Here is a 23,055-nt window from a genome sequence, read left to right as displayed (position 1 = left end):
CTGTATACTTCTTCATGCTATACTATGATTTCAGTTTACTATTTAACACTTCACTGTGGTTCTACCATGGTACACTACAGTAAAAGTTTATATTGAACAAACCTTGAAAGGGACAAAATCCAGACGGCAAATTTAATCACCAGGGTACTACTGGACCGATGATCAGCCATTGATTTCCACCCTCCCATTTCCACTACAAAGGTTTTTATTGGTCTATTTTACAGAGAAACTCAGGTGTTAATATTAGCCTATATACAATACTGCAAAACTATCAATGATTTAACTGGTTTCCTAGATGAGATGTGAGAAATGGCGGATGTGTGTTTTAAAGAGTGTTGAGGAGTGTATTGAAGGTTGTGCAGCTTCTGATGCCAATAAAACACTACAGTAATGTAGACTGTGATAACAGCAATTTGGAAGAGGATGAAAAAGAGGAGGAGGAAGAAGATGTAGATGTGAGTAGAGATTACTGTACAGATACAGTTGTTCCTTTAATTCAGCTGCTCATTAAAAAAGTCAGAATACAGACTTAGACCTTAATTACTGAATTGCCACAACAGAATAAAAAGCTAAGTTTGAGAAATGCACAGAAGATAGTGCTTTATTCCACGCAGTACAACCTGACTTGCTGATCTCTTTGAGCGCTTTTCACCGGAGCGGTGTACAAACAATGAAATAAATAAGCATTGGAAAACAATGAAAATGAGGAATGCAAGTGCTACATCGAAAACTTGAGGCTTTATCCATGGTGGACACTATCTGGTAGAATGACACAAAGTTGATGACATGTTTTAGTGTTGGTTGAATATTGGGTTAGCATGGAAGCCTAACGTGAAAAAACTTGAACACCACCAGGATTCGCACAAATACTGTTTTAAAAATAATTTACTTAAAATAATTAAACTGTCTTGCAAACATGCACTTCAACAACAAAAGGAAGCAAAAGAAAAAAGGCTAAATGTGCATGATATAGTGATAATGAAGCAAATGTATTATGGTTGGTGTTGGTGTAAATATTGCGCAATTTATATGAAGAACAGGCTTTTGAGGGCAAGCACGTTCCTGTGCTGTGGTTCAGATGTGCCTGTAGATAGATGTGCTGCCTGCAAAATTGATGATCTTGTGAATTCTTGTAACCATTTATGCTTTTTTATATCTTGAAAAGAACATGCTGTAGAATCATATGGAGCATTTTATAATAAGTGTTTATATGCATGGTTGATTTTGAACAAAAATGACGTCTTTATAACATGCGTTTCTTTGCTAATCCACATTTCTACATGCATTCCAAAAATACATTACGAATAGAAAGAAAAACATCAATGTCTTGACCTCTCTCAATGCAGACCTCTCTCCTAAATAAAATCTTTACCTACATATACCCGTAAAAACTGTCCCCCATCATAGGAACAGAAACCCCCACAATCCTAGGTCCATAGACTTTAAATACAGACCAAAGGGGTTGAAATTTAATATTAGTTTCTAGCACAATTTATGTATTGTTTAATATTACTATTTTAATATTACATATATATTTTTAGTCTAACAGAAAATTGTACTAGCTCTTCCAAAACAGCAAGATCAACTGATGGGGAAAAAGTATTTCGATGGGTAACAAATGTGTGTTTATATTTAAAGTATTTATGTTATTATGATATCTAATTATTTCATGTGTTATCAAGTTCCTAGTATTTGCTGTTCCAATCTAACCAATTAAATGCCATAACTGCAACCTGATCCTGAGAAGCACAACTGATTCAAGGTAGGCCTGCATGGCTTCTTCCTCTAAAACTCACCTTTTTCATGTACTCTGTGACAGGATTTTGTTGCAAGAACTCTGTGCTTTCCCTTGTGTAAAACCGCTCCGTGTCTGCCAAGAACTGAGTCTCAAAGTATTCTTTGTATACAGATAATGTGGGTCCCTTTGCAAAGGCATCGTCTTCATTCAACCCAAGTTCGACTGGAAAGAAGGAAAAAACGGTCAAATAAGCATACAAAACATACAATGCAATAACAGTGCAGAAAGGGAGTGCAAGGGTAGAAACCAGACACACACACTCTCTAAAAAGACACTTTGTCCGTGAGGGTAAATACTTTATTTTGTCCTCTTTCTTTGCTTGTTTGGACTCTGCCCCCTCACTTCACCCGTAGGGGGATATAATGGTGGTGCCACACTGGTAACACACACAACTTTATTGTGAGTGAGAAGAATGTGGATGCTTCATTAGATCATGTGATTAACATTTCTATTTAGCAAACATAAAACAAACGTTCACATGTAAAACAATGGAATGAGTGCATGTTGTTGATACATCATAACAGACCAGCACTGTATGACAAAGCAGTAAATACAATATTTTAAGCATTACAATAATAAAGAGATTACCATTACTTTGTGAAAATGCATCTCCAATCCACTAACATAAAACTTTAAATGTTACTTGCAGATCTATTTGATTCAATGGTACTGCCCACTCGCTACACAAAAAACAAATAATAATATACAACAATATTCACCATAAGACTGCACAACTCCACTTATCAGCCTTGTGTTGATTGTTTCCCCATTCCTTTCCTTTTCAATCAGCTTCAATACTGCATTTGTCACCTGCAAAAAGAAAGAAAATTAAAAAAAAATCGGGTTTGGCAAAAATGATGATGACTCAACCACACAAAAACAAACATGCTCAAAAATATATTTCCGTGTCATGTATTACATAATATCCAACTGTATGAATGTAATTCTGCTGAATAGTTGCTTCTATAGTAGAATGCTCAGATTTCAAATGTTATATAATGATGATTGTCATGTAATAATCACTGTAATGATTATAGTCTTTGTTCCAGTATCTAACAAGTTAATTTATCCGACATCCATTTTCAAGCATCAGTTGCTCTCTTAAAATGGATAAACTTACTTTAATTCAACATCAGACAATATTCAGTCACATAAAAACAACTTTAACCAATAGAAAATAATTACACTTTGTTGAATTATTACTAATTTCTTATCCAGTGTGACTTACAATTGTTACAATATACCACATTATTTTACATCTTATACCCAATTATACAGCTGGGCATTTAATGGAGCAATCTAGGTAAATGATTGCCATTCGTTGTACATATCTACAGAAAAACAGCCAATTCAAATTATTTGTATGTGGTATTGGGGAATATACAGTCAGTCATACAGTGAGGGAAAAAAGTATTTGATCCCCTGCTGATTTTGTATGTTTGCCCACTGACAAAGAAATGATCAGTCTATAATTTTAATGGTAGGTGTATTTTAACAGTGAAAGACAGAATATCAACACAAAAATCCAGAAAAACGTATTTCAAAAAAGTTATACATTGATTTGCATGTTAATGAGGGAAATAAGTATTTGACCCCTTCGACTTAGTACTTGGTGGCAAAACCCTTGTTGGCAATCACAGAGGTCAGCCGTTTCTTGTAGTTGGCCACCAGGTTTGCACACATCTCAGGAGGGATTTTGTCCCACTCCTCTTTGCAGATCCTCTCCAAGTCATTAAGGTTTCGAGGCTGACGTTTGGCAACTCGAACCTTCAGCTCCCTCCACAGATTTTCTATGGGATTAAGGTCTGGAGACTGGCTAGGACACTCCAGGACCTTAATGTGCTTCTTCTTGAGCCACTCCTTTGTTGCCTTGGCTGTGTGTTTTGGGTCATTGTCATGCTGGAATACCCATCCACGACCCATTTTCAATGCCCTGGCTGAGGGAAGGAGGTTCTCACCCAAGATTTGACGGTACATGGCCCCGTCCATCGTCCCTTTGATGCGGTGCAGTTGTCCTGTCCCCTTAGCAGAAAAACACCCCCAAAGCATAATGTTTCCACCTCCATGTTTGACGGTGGGGATGGTGTTCTTGGGGTCATTCCTCCTCCTCCAAACACGGCAAGTTGAGTTGATGCCAAAGAGCTCGATTGTGGTCTCATCTGACCACAACACTTTCACCCAGTTCTCCTCTGAATCATTCAGATGTTCATTGGCAAACTTCAGACGGGCCTGTACATGTGCTTTCTTGAGCAGGGGGACCTTGCGGGCGCTGCAGGATTTCAGTCCTTCACGGCGTAGTGTGTTACCAATTGTTTTCTTGGTGACTATGGTCCCAGCTGCCTTGAGATCATTAACAAGATCCTCTCGTGTAGTTCTGGGCTGATTCCTCACCGTTCTCATGATCATTGAAACTCCACGAGGTGAGATCTTGCATGGAGCCCCAGACCGAGGGAGACTGACAGTTATTTTGTGTTTCTTCCATTTGCGAATAATTGCACCAACTGTTGTCACCTTCTCACCAAGCTGCTTGGCGATGGTCTTGTAGCCCATTCCAGCCTTGTGTAGGTCTACAATCTTGTCCCTGACATCCTTGGACAGCTCTTTGGTCTTGGCCATGGTGGAGAGTTTGGAATCTGATTGATTGATTGATCCCTTTAAGAGAGTGCTCCTAATCTCAGCTCATTACCTGTATAAAAGACACCTGGGAGCCAGAAATCTTGCTGATTGATAGGGGATCAAGTACTTATTTCCCTCATTAACATGCAAATCAATTTATAACTTTTTTGAAATGCATTTTTCTGGATTTTTTTGTTGTTATTCTGTCTCTCACTGTTAAAATACACCTACCATTAAAATTATAGACTGATCATTTCTTTGTCAGTGGGCAAACGTACAAAATCAGCAGGGGATCAAATACTTTTTTCCCTCACTGTAGATGCAGTGCTTTATGCTGCAGCTGAACCACAAGAACATTAACCGATCAAAATCTAAACCAAAGCTTTACTTATATAGCAGATAGTAAAATTGTGTCTTTTTGTTTGTATGCGTGTTCCTCTTTACACCAAAAACACACTAGTGCCTCTGCGATGTCACAAATTGAACCTTCCTCTAGATCACATGTTGTGCTCCTCTACAGTGCTGCTATATACTTATGTTAGCTATATTTAAAGATGCATATTAGGTACTTACTTGTTTATTTAAAGGTCTAAATAAGCATTCTCTCCATGTCACCAAAGCAAGCTGAGGAGAAGGGAAAAAACAAAACAAAAAAAACACATTTTGGACCAAGAATATAAAATTAAAAAGTCATTTTTTTCAGTGTAAATATTAAATGTGATCAAATGTTATATACTTTACGTAAGTACAGAGTAATACATTTAATTAATTAATGCTAGTTTATGCCAAAACCCTGATATGAGTAGAGTTGTTTATATATATATATATATATATATATATATATAGATAGATAGATAGATAGATATAAAAAAGTGTTTTGAAACTAATGCAAAATCGACCTGCTGTTTGTAATTACATTTATTTACACTCAGTCTTAAATTACACACCTCTAAAAGTGATGCATATTAAATAAATATGTAAAAATAAGGAAGTTAGAATTTTGTTTTTCAGAAGACACACAAGGTTAAATATCACCAAGAATGGAACAAAATGTCTGACAGCTTATGTTGTGAAAAATAACTCCAAGGAAGTGAAACTGTATTAATCTGTGCATTTACTATCAAGTTTCAGATTTTGCAAAAAACAAATCAAGCCCTTACCGAGTAAATTTCATAGATTCCTTTGCGTCCTTCATCACATTCGCGGCGGACCCAGTGTCGATTGAGGTAGGCACAGATACCGTTTAATACTTTGCTTGAGAATCTATAGTCTTCCCACTGCTGTGTGTAGAACTTCAACACACTCTCGTCCATTAGGTCTTCTCCATCCTTTAGGCCAAAAAAATAAATAAAAGGGGCTCAGCGTTAGTTAGGGCATAGGAAACGCAAAGGAAAAAGAGGCAATAAAAGAATATAAAACCTGGTTCTGGTTCTGTAGAACAATGCTTGTAAATTCCGAGAATAATAAAAAACTAAAGGGCACCAGAAAGCACCAAGACACTAATTAGAGCAAAATCTCCCTATATTCATCTATGGGCAACATAAAAAAAAAGCAAATACAGTAAGGATTTTAAAGCGAGCACAGGCGATATTTGCAGTTCCAGAACTGTTAACTCACTGCTTGCTAGTGTAGAGCCAGAAAGGTGAGATACAGTTACCTTGAGGAGGTTTGTCAGGTAGTTCTTCAGGAATTCCTTCAGTCTCTTGTAAAGCTCCAGGCCCACAAACTGGGCCCCCCCGGGGGTCTGTGCCTTCTTGGAAGGTTTGGAGGGAGGACCTCCCGCTCCTCGGGCCTGGTTGGACTGATGCACACTGGTACAGTAGTTATAAACATGCCTGGGAGGTGGGTTAAGGCAATATCAAGTACTCAAGATACGGAAAGCCAACTGGTATTCAACCAAATTCCACCATATAGCAATATTGTTCATCATTCACACACAAAGTTATGCATTTGCAATAAAATGCCAGAACAATCAATAACTATTTTGGAACACTGAAAATCACATTTCCAAATTATAGTATACAGTTAGAAAAATATATTAATCTTCCAACCTACTAAACAAGGTGAAATCCAACAGTGTAAGTGTTTCTGAAATGCAGAAATAATAAATGGTTCATTTGGTTTCTTTTTTTAAATAAAGCAATACATGAAACTCACTACTTCATAAAACTTTAAAACAATTAACACGTGACTGACTGTTCATTCTTGATCCAGGATATGTATTCTGCTCTATGCCAAATGAGGGAATTCCCAAAACTTAAGCTTTGGCCCAATATAAGAAAAAAGGAAAATTACAAAAAAGGAAATGCTGTGTAAAGGAACACAAACTCCATATTTGGCTATGTTCTGAATTCTGCTCTGGTCCATTTTCAACTAGAGCAGCAATTCGAAGCATTCCACTCATTACACAAATACAGCTGATGGCCACACTTAAAACAGCTCTCCACTTGAATGGCTCATGATGTCTCAGACAAGCTTAAAAGAGCACACTAGGCACCCAAACAGCCTCTTAACAGAGAAGCGTCTTTCAGATATTGCATGACCCTGACTGATCATCCTGACAACTGTGAAATCATCGCGCTGATTGCTAATGGAGAGAGACAGCAATCTGAGAAGTGTACAGAAGACACAGGTGGCCACAGTCCAACTTTATTGTAAGATGGATGTTTTGTTTGTGATTAAATTTGGATTTTTCCAACATAAAACCTCAGGTGGAATTCAAAGACCAGAAGTAAGAATGGAAAGGAAAGGTTTGAAATAAAATAACTAATTTGCAAGTCTGGTGTTACCAAGGTTTCTTAAAGTACAAATGGGTCTTTCCAGGTAATTAAGATTACACTCCATTTCAGCTGTGTTAGGCGTCTTAGAATATTTAAGACCTGTGGACAGCTGTTTTGAGAAACTTTGGGATATATTTTCAACTTTATTTTCATACTCTGAGAACCAGCTTCCATACGAGTCGATGTGATACCAAGCCAAGTTTTAAGAGCTTCACATCATGATCACCATGCAAGTGTAGTAAGTTACTTTTCACCTACTGCTGTTTATCATTACTATCAGGGGAAAAACAACAACAGAAAACCCTAAAAGAGCTTATGAATTCAGTGCCAGAAGAGTCTGGGATAACAAGAAGGGTTGATTTTATGGCAGGTAGCTCATGGGCTTGTCACACGTCAAAAAAATAATAAAGTCTTGCACAAAAGAGCAATGTTAGATACAGGAAAGGTGTTCAAAGAGAGCTAATCAGTACAAAACGTATGTTAGTGTCAATTGTGTATTTGTATATCAAATCCAGAAAACACTTCATTAACTCTAGGCACTTATAGTTAATGATGAATATTTGGTTGACTACATGCCTAGGGCAGTTCATCATGAGTAGAAATATGGGCAAGGGGGAGAAAATAAAAATGCTCTGAATAAACGTAAGCATTTTAATATGGCACTCACTAACAAACTGTATTACGTAAATCCAAAACCTTTGGTCATATTTTATTCATTCAACATGTTTGCTGCTTGTTGTCACATTATAATGTGATGGGAACAATAAGAACAATTTGCATTCTCTTGCCCGTGTTAAGTCTCACTCCTGCTGTATTTATAAGTCGTTTTGCCAGAAAAACAGTAAACTGTGGAATTAGAGGTGGCCACAGAGAAGGAAAATAACATGAGAAGTGTGCTTTGGATAGGATAGGCCTGAAATTAATAATAAATACATAATCTTACTGTGAAACAACTAAGAAGGGAAGAGTCAGCACACTGCTGATTAGAATTTAACCTTCCAAAAAAGAAAATGGATGAGAGGAGATTTGCTAGTTACTGTGAGGCTTTTTCATCGCAAATAGCCCTGCTGACCCCCATGTTGTAATCACCGCTATCTCAGTCTTTCCTAGAAATCCTAACCACCTCCTAAAGCAGATGTATGCCGTTTGCATTGTTCACTTTGACTTCCGTTAAATTCACATTTTGTGGCTAAATCAGGCAATTGAGGACACAAGTGCATCAATGTCTAAACCAGTTGCTCTTCTTTCGGATTTAAGTCATTTATGTTGAGTGGCTACTGGATGGTTGTTGAAAATCACAGACTTCAACCACAGCTTGCCTTCCTAAGAGTCCGGCGTTATGAGTTTCTGGTGCCTGAATTATGGGAAGCACAATCCATGCTGTGCAAAATCATCCGAAAACAAAATTTCAGGTTAAATACATGAGTAGCGAATGAGTGCAAAGTAGGTGATCCCTCCACTGACTCCAAATGTAAACTGTTGAGGAGGCAAAGCTAAAGTGTGGCCTTAACATTTGTACCACTCCGTTACTCTATTCAGCCTCCAGAATGAAGGGCAACTTTGAGAACATTTGCTCTTACACAACGATCTGCAATATAATAAATATGTGTTGGAATTAAACCCACAGATGGTTAGGGGAAAGAACAAATGTGAAACGATGGAACACAACCTGGCCTATGAGTGAAACCAGAAAACATACTGTACTTATATAAGGCCTGCATGTTAGAGAAATAGGTATTTGTTAACATATTATGAAGTATAGTAGTATTCTGAAGAGCTGAGATAATCAAATACATTATTTTAATATTCAACAATTTTTCTTCTTGTATTCAATTCTGATCAGCCTACTAGTAACTTTTGCATAGTAACCTGGATTAATGGGTTTGTTTCAGACATGACAGTCTTCAGATTTTTGGCTGAATTCCAACATTTAGGAAATCCCACAGATCATTTTTGAGATGAGGGCAAATCCAATGTCAAACACGACTGACTTTGTTGCCAACATAAATACATGTACGTGGAGGCAAAAAGCTGACTTCTCAAGCGAATCAGTGCAGATCTCAAGAAGTCCCATTAGTTGATCTGCTGACAGAGCACTGATGATCAGAAAAACAAGGCTTCCTAAAAAGTAATCTGATTCACTGGAGCAGATCTGCAGTGTTTTAATAGTTAACAGCAGTTTCCTTTACCTCATGATCTTACAATGGGTTATGTTTAAATCCAACAGTGCCTACATGCAATGATTGTCTTGAAAGAGATGAATTTATCTTTTCATTTACAGGGAAATATTTTAGATTACATGGGCCTTTTTCTATAATTGGTTGAGCAAGACTTTACTCTGTGTTACACTACAAATTAAAAATCAGTAAAAAAGGGTAGTACCATTTTACATAGTATCTCAATTAATCAGTATTTGGTGAATTGTTGCACCTCTAAACAGAGGTTGTAATGTAAACATATAATGAACTTGATCTTGATGATCATTTCCAAATCAAAACTTTGACTCACCCACAAACCACAAATTAAAACCTTGTACCCTGCTGCGTTTTGATTTAAAAGTAGTAGAGAGTGCCTCCTGACAATACAGTAAACTATGATACAGTGAGGATTGTACTTTTTGCGGGCAGGTAAAAGTTTTGATGTTTAAAAATCAGGAGAATACATTTCCAAAATTATCCACATAAAAATATAATTTTGTCCACATTTTTCAACCAGACCATAGTGGAAGGCAAATTAATCGGACTGCATTTTACAAACTACAGGAAGAACTACATAAAATTAAGGATCACTGGATACAAATCTACTCTATTTAAATGCAATCCAGAAGTGAATTAATAAACACACAATCTTTTTGCAATAATTATTAACTGTATGCAGCACTGTTGCTCACAATTATATGCAACCTACAGTACTGTGCAAAAGTTTTAGGCAGGTGTGAAAAAATGCTGTAAAGTAAGAATGCTTTCAAAAATAGACATGTTAATAGATTAAATTTATCAATTAATTAAATGCAAAGTGACTGAACGGAAGAAAAATCTAAATCAAATCCATATTTGATGTGACCACCCTTTGCCTTCAAAACAGCATAAATTCTTCTAGGTACACTTGCACAGAGTCAGGGATTTTATAGGCATATAGTCAGGTGTGTGATTAAACAATTATACCAAACAGCTGCTAATAATCATCAATCCAATATGTAGGATGAAACAATAATTAACTGAAACAGAAACTGCTGTGTAGGAGGAATAAAACTGGGTGAGGAACAGCCAAGGTGAGGTTGCTGAAGACAGTTTACCGTCAAAAGTCATACACCATGGCAAGACTGAGCACAGCAACAAGACACATGGTAGTTCTACTGCATCAGCAAGGTCTCTCCCAGGCAGACATTTCAAGGTAGACAGGGGTTTCCAGATGTGCTGTCCAAGCTCTTTTGAAGAAGCACAAAGAAACGGGCAACATTGAGGACCGTAGGCCCAGTGGTCGGCCAAGGAAACTTTCTCCAGCAGATGAAAGTCACTTCATGCTTACTTCCCTTCACAACCGGAAGATGTCCAGCAGTGCCATCAGCTCAGAATTGGCAGAAAACAGTGGGACCCTGGTACACCCATCTACTGTCCGGAGAAGTCTGGTCAGAAGTGGCCTTCATGGAAGACTTGCGGCCAAAAAGCCATACCTCTGACGTGGCAACAAGGCCAAAACGACTCAACTATGCACGAAAACACAGGAACTGGGGAGCAGGTGCTCTGGACTGATGAGTCAAAATATGAAATATCTGGCTGTAGCAGAAGGCAGTTTGTTTATTCTGCAGCAGGACAACGACCCCAAACATACAACGAAAGTCATTAAGAACTATCTTCTGTGTAAAGAAGAACAAGGAGTCCTGGAAGTGATGGTATGGCCCCCACTGAGCCCTGATCTCAACATCGAGTCTGTCTGGGATTACATGAAGAGAGAGAAGCAACTGAGGCTGCCTAAATCCACAGAAGAACTGTGGTTAGTTCTCCAAGATGTTTGGGCCAACCTACCTGCAGAGTTCCTTCAAAAACTGTGTAGAAATGTACCGAGAAGAACTGATGCTGTTTTGAAGGCAAAGGGTGGTCACACCAAATATGGATTTGATGTAGATTTTTCTTCAGTTCACTCACTTTGCATTTAGTTAATTGATAAATATAATCTATTAACATGTCTGTTTTTGAAAGCATTCTTACTTTACAGCATTTTTCACACCTGCCTAAAACGTCTGCACAGTTCTGTATAAAATGGTGTATTTACTGGATTATAGCACATTCCACATGCAAGCAAGACTCAATGCTTAGGAGTTTGACCCATTTCAAGTTCACCAGGGTATAGGCTCTTACGTACACCAGTTATAGGGGCATGATATTTCAAGCTTGTTATCTACTTTGGAGCACACTTGCAAAGAATGTGTAAAAGTATATGAAAGATACTGTATTCAGCTTAATCTGTACAACATATACAAAAACCTGAATAAACCTGAAGTCAGAACACTTAAGTAATGTCACTCCATGTCAAATGCAAAGTCAGATGTGCCACAAGAACCAGACAGAAATTGCTTAGCTGTTCATGAAGAAATAATTTTATAATGGGAGGCCACCGCTTTTATTAAAACTGAAGATAAGAGAGGCCAGAGTTCATACAGCAGACAACCATGTACAATACAGTGAGCAAATCTTAAATCAAAAGAAATGAGTACTCCTCTCACCCCCACTTGTTGTTAACGACTCTTTAAATTACCAATAATTGTTTTAAAGTGACAAACAAAACTGTCAATGTAGTCACCCTTATGGATTGCTTTGGTTTTTATGGTAACAGATTTCATAAATTTCAAGGATTTATTCAAATCTCCTGAATGCAAAGTAGAGATTAGAGACACTAATCTGTAACAATGTAAAATATAACCACCGGCACACCACAGAACTTACTTTATCCACCACAAACAGATCAGTCACACAACTTGTGCACAAGTATTTGCGGATATTGGGATTTTTGTTTAAATGGCATGTAGTTGTGCCTCTGGATCAGGGAATTAAAAAAAGATTGATCATAACACCACCGCAAATATTTCAGATGGCATAGGTGGAAATGGTATTGCAAGTTACATTCATACATGCAAACTATGTTTTATTATACATGTCAGTAACACCTACTTAAAGGCTTTGAATCACCAAAGCATTTTTTGGTTGATGTGTTTTTAGTCTTCAAATTCAAGTGCCAATCTCACACTATTGTAGTCTGCATAAATGGATAAAGAAGGGAAAAAACAATGACTTTGAAACTATGCTCTTACTCAGCAGGTTTTTCACATATTCACAGCCTTGCAGGCATTTTAGCAGAGGCAACAAAGAATTTAACTTTGGGTTTAATTAGTAAAAGGGGAACTCCTACTGTGGTGTGTTCCCTGCTCGTTCAATTATGCCATTGTAATGTGGCTGACAATCTGCAAATAGCATGAAGCTGTAGAACATGCTTCAGTACCATGGCGATTTGAATGGGTAGGCTAAATAATAAAGGAGATATAGTTTGAGAATAAAAATGGCACAGCCAGATTACTGGGTTCTCTCTTCTGTACATCGTAAAAATATGACAAGAGTTTACAATCTAGAGTATCTATCTATTAGGGGGTTCAGTTCACAGCCATCATTATGACCAGGCACAGTAAGGTTAAAAAGCGTAAAATTCAACCCAGCCACAGGTTTGCCTTATGTCATGTCAATCCTAAAGCATCACAACGGCTGCACAGTGGTTATTTATGATTCAATTTAGTGGAAATCCTGTAAACCGAACACACTGAGAAAAGGGCATCTTTGTCTACTCTTTGAAACACTGATTCTTGAATCCCTGCTTGTTCATCAAACCCTGAATCTCTCTTGCATTTTGTGGCCAAAAGCCTTCCACTACAAATTAACATTGTGTACCGTGTACGAGGAGGTAGAGAAGCGATCACTCGCAAGAATGCCAAACATGCGCAAAGGCCCACATTCTTTTGCACTACATAACTTTTCTTCCGAGAATGGGGAAGCAAGAATAATTGAAACCAATAAAGGAAAGAGGCAGAATGTAGGCAGAATTAAAGAAACTGAATCAAAATTTATGAATCTGTAAGTTAGATTTTCCTTCAGGTAAAAGAAAAAACAAAAGCTGTGAGTTTTGTGATGTGAACATTACATATATAATGAAAATAATTTGGCTTGATTTGTTACTCCATGTTATTATTGATTTTAGTTGGCAGGTCTGACATTTTTTATTTGGAATTGGGAATAATTAGGAATTTTAATATTTAACCTCTGCTTAAAGTGACAGGTCTTACAACTATGAACAGCAATCACTCTAATCTAAGACTCAGTTTTAAAAAAGATTTAAAAAGAAAAACATTACAAACTGCAAAATATAGAACTACTATGTTACTCAAGTATATTTTCTCAAATCATTCCAAGCTGTACTTTTCTGTGCGGATATCACCTTGCCGGTCGCTGCTTACAACAGTAGGTAATTAATGGGCCCTGTTCCCTGTCAATCCTTGTGGATTTGATACTGAAGCCTATTTATGGATTCGTTTTTATCATTTACAAATCTGCATTCATTTTTTTTTATTTAGAATATCCAAAAACTTCAAAATGTGTGTTCTAACCTCTAACAGTAGTAACTCCTCATAAAACTGTTTTTATTGACAGATTTATAGAACATTTTCAATGACATTTAGAGAACAGTAAAATTAGTAGAAATAATAATCATAACCACTATCACTGAAATTATCAATTTAATCTCCAATTGAAAATAGTTTACCTTTAAATTAAAGAAGCATACCCTTTCAATTTCAGCCAGGCTAGAAAATCTATAGCACCAAGAAGCCCCCACTCTCAACAACAAGAACAACAAACATCTGAGGCACAACGTTTCTTTTTCCCAGAACAGACTTAATCTGTTTAAATAAAGAAGTGAAATATCTTCATTCTCGTGCTATGAGTTGTGATCAAATTCATAGCAAAGACTGGATTTACTTGATTTTCTAGAACATTATTAGCACCAACCTCTCAGACAGCAACAACAAATCATTCAAGATAAATATTAAACAACGCCCAAGCACCACCCTGAGATAAAATCCCTTCAGCACTCAGCTCTGAACTTGGAAGACAGACTCTAAAACGGTTATGCTGATGGGACAGATCAATCTTATTCCTTAATTCCCCAGATCACCACTGGGAGGGTATTGTTAATTGAGCTTACGAGAGTACTGAAGAAAATTCATTGCGAAAAAAACGAAACTATAAAACTGCAAAACCACCAGATACGAGATCAAAATCAGACATCAGAATGCGGATGGTTATGGCCAGACTATCCAAGCCTAAAACAATTCCAGCAGAACCTCAGATTCCCTGTACCGGAGATTCTCCATCCCAGGCAGCCTGCTTGTGCAAAGTGGGCAGGGAGGCCCTCATTTTGTAGGATACGTGTAGAGTTCCATGTATCGTGACTTGGCCATACTCTGTCTGGTATAGACCTGTTGTATTCCTGCTCGAAGATCATCCCAAATCTGGTCCAGGCCAATCTGTTTCAGCCCATGGGGGTTCTGGCTTCTGTTTGACGACATTGTCTGATAATTTGAGGTTTGTTTTTCGCTTTGTTTTTAAATATTCCTTCCCTTTAAATGAAACTGTTAAAAGCTACTCCTCCATGAGGTGCAGCGATGAAGAAACAACCACGTCCCAATGGAAACGTCCTCTCTCCGGTCAGCAGCACGTTGTGGCGGCTTCAGGAGTTCCCCCCCCGATTAGGAAACGATTAGGAAACAACCTCACCAACTGACCTGTGGAAACAAGGAAAAAGGAAAATGAGACTTCACATTTGTGAGACTTTGCGGTGTGCGGATGGGTCTGTAAAATAGGTTGCTTCTTTCACTAATCCCCCGCTGTCATTTTTAAAATTAAACTCTGGTCAATTGCTTTCCTCAAGAAAAATCTTTAATTATTCAACACATGAATCGTTACATACATGTGTAGTTAGTCACTAAAAAACTGAATAATTCAAAACAGAACAATCAAAATCAGTGATGTCTAGAAACTTATATGGTATTTGCCATATCAACAACAATATTAAACTAAAACCCATTAGGCTTCAGGGAGTGCCATATATTATTATTAACATCACAAATATCAGCTTTTCAGTGATTTCAGTAATAACTAGTACTACAGAATAGGTTAGTCAAAACAACTTCAAACTATACATTTTCTAAATGTTTTATAATTTCAAGATTACTTTTTTTAATGGGGGTTTAGTACAGTGAGAAACATTTAGTACAGCCGAGTAGAATTCCTTACAGGGTACACTAACATAAGCCAACAGCTCATAATGCTGGTAATTTTGGAGACAATTTCAGTACTGTTGCAAAAACTAATTACATATATGTTTACATTTCATAGGAATTATGAATTTAGGTTTTCATAATGCAATACAATTATCTGCTACCATGTGCCTAATTCTATTTGATCAGACCATTCATAAACGCATAGTAAAACCTTTGTGCTTTACAGTTGTAGTCAATACAGCCGCATTAAAATGTTATGCCTTATTATTCGTTCAAACAATAGGTTGTATTCAACAATATTTGCATTCGATTGAAACCATGTATACGTTTAAGTGCATCTATAACATGCTGCATGAATGATCATAAGAGTAAAATTGAACATAATGGCTGGTTTCACAGACTTCTATCGGCACTATTCTTGACTGTTGTACTTCTGGGTCTGTGAAACCTGCCCATACAGTGTAAACAGTTATACCGTAAACCGAAACAATGCCATTAATATACAGCATGTGTCGCACCATAACGTAAAGATGATACATGAAACCAAAATAATCGAGTAATCTAAAAAATACATAAGAAAATAACCCTGTTCTGACTAGTTGCTTAAGATTAAGGACCAACTTAAAACATGCATCTGTTGAAATCAGAGACATTTTTACTATAATGGAGAAAGAATACAGTCACCAACTAAATTCAGCTCCATGTTTCAAGATCAATCACTGTATACATCAGATTCCAACACTTGAAGTAATCTTCTTGAAGATAATCTCAAACCGTGTGGTATAGAATGCAAACCAAGAGCCACACTGGAAAAAAAAACTTTTGTCAAAAGCATTTGTCATAAGTCTGAAAAGCAGGCCATGAGAACTACTTAAAACACGAAGAGGAGTTACACCGCAAACTCACATCTCAGTCTCATAACAGTCACATCTCTTATTGGCAATCTCAGAAATATGTTCCCTGTCCACTATCAGTTCCCCTTTAGATTTGCAAGGGCCTTTTCCATTTCTTGCTAATTACTTTCCTAGCAGTACTGTATGTGGGACACAAGCACAACAGATAATAAAATCTGAAGGCTATCCGAGTGTCAGATTCCAAAACTCATTGATCGAATCAGCCAGGGATTAACTGTAGCCGCTGAGTCCATTTTGTTATATCACTAACCAGCTGCTAGCGTGGTGACTTTATATTTAATGTTTACATGTTTTTGTGTTTTGCATCTGAGCCTTTACATCTTGCCTAGCTATGACTCTGCTGGGGACTAAGGGGTATCAGACAAATCAGCGAGTGGCAGCGCGGATTGGATTTTCCTGTAGTTAAAAATAGACGCCTGCATGCTGGTTGTCTTCATTTGTTTAGCACGTTGGCAAGAACTACATACAGTAAAGTCAAAAAAAGAAATGATTCAGTGCTGTTAAATAATACATCGGCAGCAGCATTAAAATGAAGAATAATGGCTAAATGGATGGCCCTAGAAAAGCACTTCCACATAACAGAACAGCTGTGACAGGAAAAGAAGCTCACAGCTTCTAGTAAAAAATCAAATTAAATCTAGTGTGTGATGCAGTTAAATCTCTATCTGGTTAACTAACACAGGCCTAACCCCTTATACCACAGATTTAAATTAATTCCACATCAACCCTTTTTGATACATCGTCACATTTTTCGGAGAGTGTCAAAGATGTACTGTATATCATGTAACTAATGTTTTACAAAATTTACACTCGATAAATGTTTACAAAGGTCTTTAGTAGGGATCTTCGCACAGATTCAGGAATCGCATTCCATAAACAAACGTGATCAAAACAAAACACTCCAGAGATGGAAAGAGCCGGGGAAGCCACATTTTCCTCCATTCCTGGATAATAGTAGTCACTGCCTGACTTAAAAATCCAAATCAAGATTTTCTACTTGATTAAGATTCTGTGTCAGCAGAAGGCACTGCAAATCGACATGGAAGTTCTTTGTCAAAGGTGTTCAATCCACGCCAAGTCAGCAAGTAAGGCTGGCCAGAGATGGCTCAAGATAATCTAAACCTACAAATCAAATGAGTGTGCAATGCCGAATGGTCTGTAGTGTGGTCTCTGAAGAACTGTTCAGATAACAGACTGAAGATGTCAGTGAGGTAGGCTTGCCTGCCAACGTATCCTCTAAAGAGAGTGGCTCCTGATGGTAGGATATACCATCCAACAAGAAAACCCTCACTTCACTGCACCCATGACCAGCGAGGGGACACTGCTGTTACCAAGATGACTGATCATTACTCAAGCTGGAATTCACTACAGGGAGCTTCAATCTGGTAGTCCATGTAAGCATTCCTTGCATTCAGACTGTAGACATGTATTTGTACACCAGTAAAGATAACACGTATATGTACAGAGAACGCTTAAATAAGACCGGACGAATAAATGCTTGTAAAATAAAGCTGAAACACCAACCTCTCAAACCCAACCAATAAAGAGATTAAAATCATGACTTCCTTTTCATGTAATTAAAATATGTACCAATTTAGTTTCAGTGCATTTGTAAAATGTAATCACAGATGTCTAAGTATTCCACACTGCACTGTCACTGACTCGTGGCGGCACAATGCACACATTTTCATATTTAAAAGGAATGCAAAGAGGGAAAATGTTTTTGTGCAAACCTCCAACAATGCAAAGGGAAGCCGAAAACAAAATGCATCAATTATTAAAGTTAACTTAAGAATAAGACTTTTTTTTTTTTTATCATTTTGATGCAGTGATACTTAGATCACCATTGTCTGTATTACTGTACAGCAGTTGTCCTTGCTTTCGGGACAGGTTTCTCATTTATCAATATTACAATGTTAAGAAAGCTACTTGTTCATGCAAAATGATCTACTTCTGTAATTCTAGCTCTGTTGCAAAACCCTGAATGCTTTTAGGACATCAGTGACATTTTAAAAAGGTGAAACCAGCAAGTACAGCTAAAAGGTAGGAAAACACCTTTTACCTCAAGTCCAAACTATTAAAGTCTATATTGGTTTGACCCACTAAATTAATCAATCAATCAATCCTCTCACACCAGCAGGTCAGCAATGGAAAGGAAAGCTGGCTCCTGCCCACGCTGACACAGATAAGGGATGACTGGAAACTGTCTGCCTGGGAGCTTTGCAGTCCTGTGATCTCCAGCTCAGGAAACTAATTTTTAATCCGTCCCTGCAGGGAAGGAGCACGGAACTCTCGACCCATTCAGGTCAGCCATTCACCCCACCAAGTTAATCCCACACACTTCTGTCCCAGGAAACTCACAGTGACAAAGACATAGACCCACTTTCAATCGGCAGCTCACCACTGGAGTACAGAACCCAAGCTAAGGACTGCATATGGGAGAAGGGGGCTCAGAGGTTAAAACTTACACAACATCAGAAAGAGTTAAGATTATCAATCCAAAAATAATTGGCAAACAGATTTTTACAAAAAATGCAACATTCATATTTATAAGTATGTATTAATCTGAATTTCAACAACTAGGGTAAAATCTAAAAATAAAACATGGAATTTCTGGAAAGGAGAAGTAAGACTAATTGCTTTGGTTAAGGAACATACTGTGCACACGTGTACAATGTAATACTATTGAACATTTTCTACAAGAAAGTATTTTTCAAAAGTACACAAACATGTCTGGACATGCATCAGAAGGAGCAGCCAATATAACATTTACCGAGACAAAATTCACAGGATGTGCATTTTAAATGGGGACATTAATGACTGGAATCAGATGCCGTTTTAAAGATGTTTTTATCCAATTAGGCTTATGTGCATGTGTATTATTTTTTTTCTTTGTGGAAAGAACAATGTGAAATACATTTACAAAGTTCTCTCATGTTATTTTGTGCTTAGGTCTGGCATAGCATGCAGTAATACTGTCCTTAAACCTCACACACATTTTGGCTTGAACACACATCAGCAGACTGAATAAATGTGAAAGCTATATAGCGCTCTGTGTATACCTGTAGACTGTTTTAATGATTCGTTTAAAAGCACTTTTTTTTTTTTTTTTTTTTTTTTTTATAATAGCACCAACATGAACTAGTTCCTATAAATCAATAAATATATTCACATAATGCATGCGTTTATTCCACTGTTCTCTGTAGAGGGAGTTCTTCATACTGTCTTTATTCATTTTAGTATTAGATAGGCATCAGATTTCAAAATATATTTTAGTATCACTGATCTACAGTCTACATATATTAGAAGATAGCCAGGAGAAGGTTGCCAATTTTCTTAATTCAACTTCAAAGCTGAAAGTAAAATTCTCTGGTCATTTGGTTGTTTTGTAATAACATGCACAAAATAATGCCCGAGGAGAAATACTAGGTCTGAGTATTGATTTTGTATGAAACTGCGTGTATTTCATGCCCAACTCCCCCCCCCCTAAGTGGACGCTGCATATTTTTAAGCTGCGAGAAATCTTATTTGTACTTTTTTGTTTTATTTACATGAACTACTTCGGACTGCATAAGAGAATTTGAAATACACTAACTTAATTAATCAACGTACTAGGAAACATCCTACATTAATAGTGCCTATAAGTCCATCTCTGTCTGAAGAAAAACCCATCCTCTAGCTCTGGCATAAAGCCAAGTCTTCACCTATTGGATGTGTTAGCAGAATCGGTCGTTACTACAGGCACCACCTTTTATTAATATAGTCTGGTGTAGCCATGGTAACAGAGCTGAGAAAGAACCTTTTTTTGGTCATGTTATTTTCATCATTTGGAGTGACAAAAAAAAAAAAAATGCATAAGCAAAAGAACAAAATAGAAAACTAAGAAAATCCCATGGTAAAAGTTAAGCTGTGCGGTTCTTTATGTAAGTATTTTTTTTTATGGAGACATGGAGACCAAACCATGTACTTAACTTTCACCCAGCAGTAACTTTAAATCTCATTTCAGTTAATAACACCGCCAGCAAAACAAACAACCCAATGCAGTTAAGATGCTACAAGCTAGAAAGGCATAAAGTACGTTACGGTTCATAACATTTTTCCATCACATCAGTGATAAACCTGAAAACACACAAAAAGCGTAGAAGGGATATTCAATCTTAACATCATACGAGGGACAGAGAAAGAAAAGGAGGAGGGATTTCAAGACTATTCCAATACTAGCCTAAGTGCACAGCAGGAACTCATTTAAATGTAAGCTAACTGCTGCTAAAATATTGAGTTTTCATTTGGAATTCTCAAAAATTGAAACAACCTGTGAAAACAAACCCTCAACATGCATTTGCCTTTTTAGCTACTTTATACTCCATCCTTACACACACACTACCAAATCGACTTCCAGTGACGTCTAAAATGCAGAGGGGATGAAAACGGCATTCGTACAACAACCTTATCCAGGGTGACTTATAATTGTTACAATAGATCACATTTATACAGCTGGGTTTTTACTGGAACAATCCAGATAAGAGTACCTAGCTCAAGGGTACAACAACAGTGTCCCCCACCTGGGACTGATCTCATGACCCTCTGCTGCAGAGTCCAGAGCCCTGACCACTACTCCACACTGCTGCCTCAGGTGTACCTAAATAAGGCAAACATTTGAACTTCACACGGTCACTGGGAAGGGTGTATTGACACTGCAATAATTTAAAACATTAAGCCAAATGGGACATTATTTCATATATGCTATTTCTTTAACATCGACTGATGATCGTGATAGTCATGTTTGTTTAGAAGCCTTTTGATGACTATTACACAACTAATAATTATTATTCAATCCATCTCTCTTAATAGGCTTGTACAACATATTATTATACTTCTGAATTGCATTAATTACTTTTATTATACTGGAGTGATTGAATGATTGTTTTTGTTTTGTGATGAGCCATACCCAGTTTATATTCTATACAGCCTGTCAAATAAAGCCATAGACATCTCCAGAGTTCATTATGATCATTATTTAAAAAATAAAAACTCACTCCAATCTAACTAGTCAACTCCCATTAAAAATTAAGTGTGATTTTTCTTCTACTAGCTCTTGGAAATGTTCTGAATTGTTTAAATGAAGTCTGAATTAAAATACATATAAAGCTTTAAAGGTTAAAAAGCTTTTATAGATGATTGTAAAGTCCACCGATTTAACCACATTTGTCAAAATTATGTATTTACTTTCTCAGGAGCTGGCAAAACTATAAAGGGATCTTCAACATTAATTCAAAGCATTTGTGCTTTTGTGACTATTTTCCCAAAAATATTCTGGAAATGTGTTTTTCAATGACATTCATAGCTGGGAAAAAAACTTGCACATTTGTATAACTGAAGAATATGAATCCAATTCAAGTTTATACATTTTTACTCTAAATTTTAAAATTTACTTCTAAGTCAACTTTCAAGAATGTAAGAAAAAGGAATATTTAAACTCTCAGCTCATTCCCAGATAGATGGGATTTGATAGTAATGGTACTAAAATGAAAAGCCCACAGGATTTAAATGCTTCATCTAGAATGCATCTGCCTTCTTTCAAAAACTGCTGGTTCAAGAAAACAATCCTCATAAATAACCACAAGGAGTTATGGTAAATTATGATGCATATTCTCCCAACCCATTATCATGCAAATAGATCATATTGGATTTTCTGGACAAAAGGTTACAGTATACCTACAGGTTTACACATACAAATGTAAGGAACTAGCTAGCTGAAGACAAAGCGCAGGAGTTCTATATTTCTAACTGTGGAATTTCTGTTTGGAGTGACCATTTCTTTAGCACCAGATTCCCACTGCTTTTCACACATGCCTACCATGAGCGAGCTTACGCAAGAGATCGAACTTGATCCGGTTCAAGACCTTCACAACCGGTTCCAAGTTTGTCCGACAAATACTACAGTGACTGCTTCTCACAAAAACAAACTTATTATCAAGGCTGTTGTTTCAACAGTGCTTCCCTTTGCAACAGAATAAAGGATGTAGAGCAATTTCCCTGACACATGAAACCACCCAGGACAAAGATATCCCGTGGTTCACTGTATATTAGGAGATGGTGGGGTTCTCTCTCAGACTGACTTCTTAATGGAAGTAAATTCCTCTTCCAAAGGCCTCATTTCCAGATAGTTACCTGATGACAAGTTTAGAGCATTCAAAATACAAAATCTACATTTCGGATTACCGTGCCTGATAAAAAGTCAGTTTCAGACCCTACAACTCATCTCTCTGCTTTGCAAACTAAACTGCTTTCAGTAGATCCCTACTTCAGTGTAAAAACAACAGAAGACCAGATCACAAGTAGCTGTTTATTTTAATTCAACATGCATACAAGACCTGTGTAGTCTCCATAAGATGTCAAATCAACTGCAGGATAAACAAGTCAATTTAATAAATGTACTGGTGCTGTTTGTCACAGCCAATTCAAAGCAGTGTTGTGTAAACTGACATTCACAGACTTGTGACAGGCCACAAGTTGATACAAAAACAACAGCATCCAAGAATAGACCCCCTCTGTCGGTTCCTGGTGGGTCATAGTTTGATTTCATCTGGGGGCAGCACGGGGCATGTGGTCTGGCTGAACAAC

The 23,055-nt window shown here is 37.2% G+C and overlaps 1 protein-coding gene across 2 annotated transcripts in view; it reads right to left on the bottom strand.

Annotated features, from left to right (window-relative positions):
- LOC136767869 (cullin-1) overlaps window positions 1-23,055 on the bottom strand; it is a 53,951-nt gene that overhangs the window by 19,737 nt on the left and 11,159 nt on the right. For both annotated transcript variants that reach the window (XM_066721923.1, XM_066721931.1), the window contains exons 2-7: window positions 14,664-15,019; window positions 6,072-6,249; window positions 5,575-5,742; window positions 4,988-5,038; window positions 2,518-2,608; window positions 1,797-1,960 (exon numbers count right to left, since the gene is read on the bottom strand). In XM_066721923.1, the coding sequence (XP_066578020.1) occupies window positions 1,797-1,960; window positions 2,518-2,608; window positions 4,988-5,038; window positions 5,575-5,742; window positions 6,072-6,249; window positions 14,664-14,803 (792 nt within the window). In that variant the 5' untranslated portion in view covers window positions 14,804-15,019. The remainder of the gene's footprint in view (window positions 1-1,796; window positions 1,961-2,517; window positions 2,609-4,987; window positions 5,039-5,574; window positions 5,743-6,071; window positions 6,250-14,663; window positions 15,020-23,055) is intronic.

Source organism: Amia ocellicauda, chromosome 2 (genome assembly GCF_036373705.1).
Source record: "Amia ocellicauda isolate fAmiCal2 chromosome 2, fAmiCal2.hap1, whole genome shotgun sequence".
Classification (NCBI taxonomy): Eukaryota; Metazoa; Chordata; class Actinopteri; order Amiiformes; family Amiidae; genus Amia; species Amia ocellicauda.
This window is presented reverse-complemented; position numbering and strand designations above follow the sequence as displayed.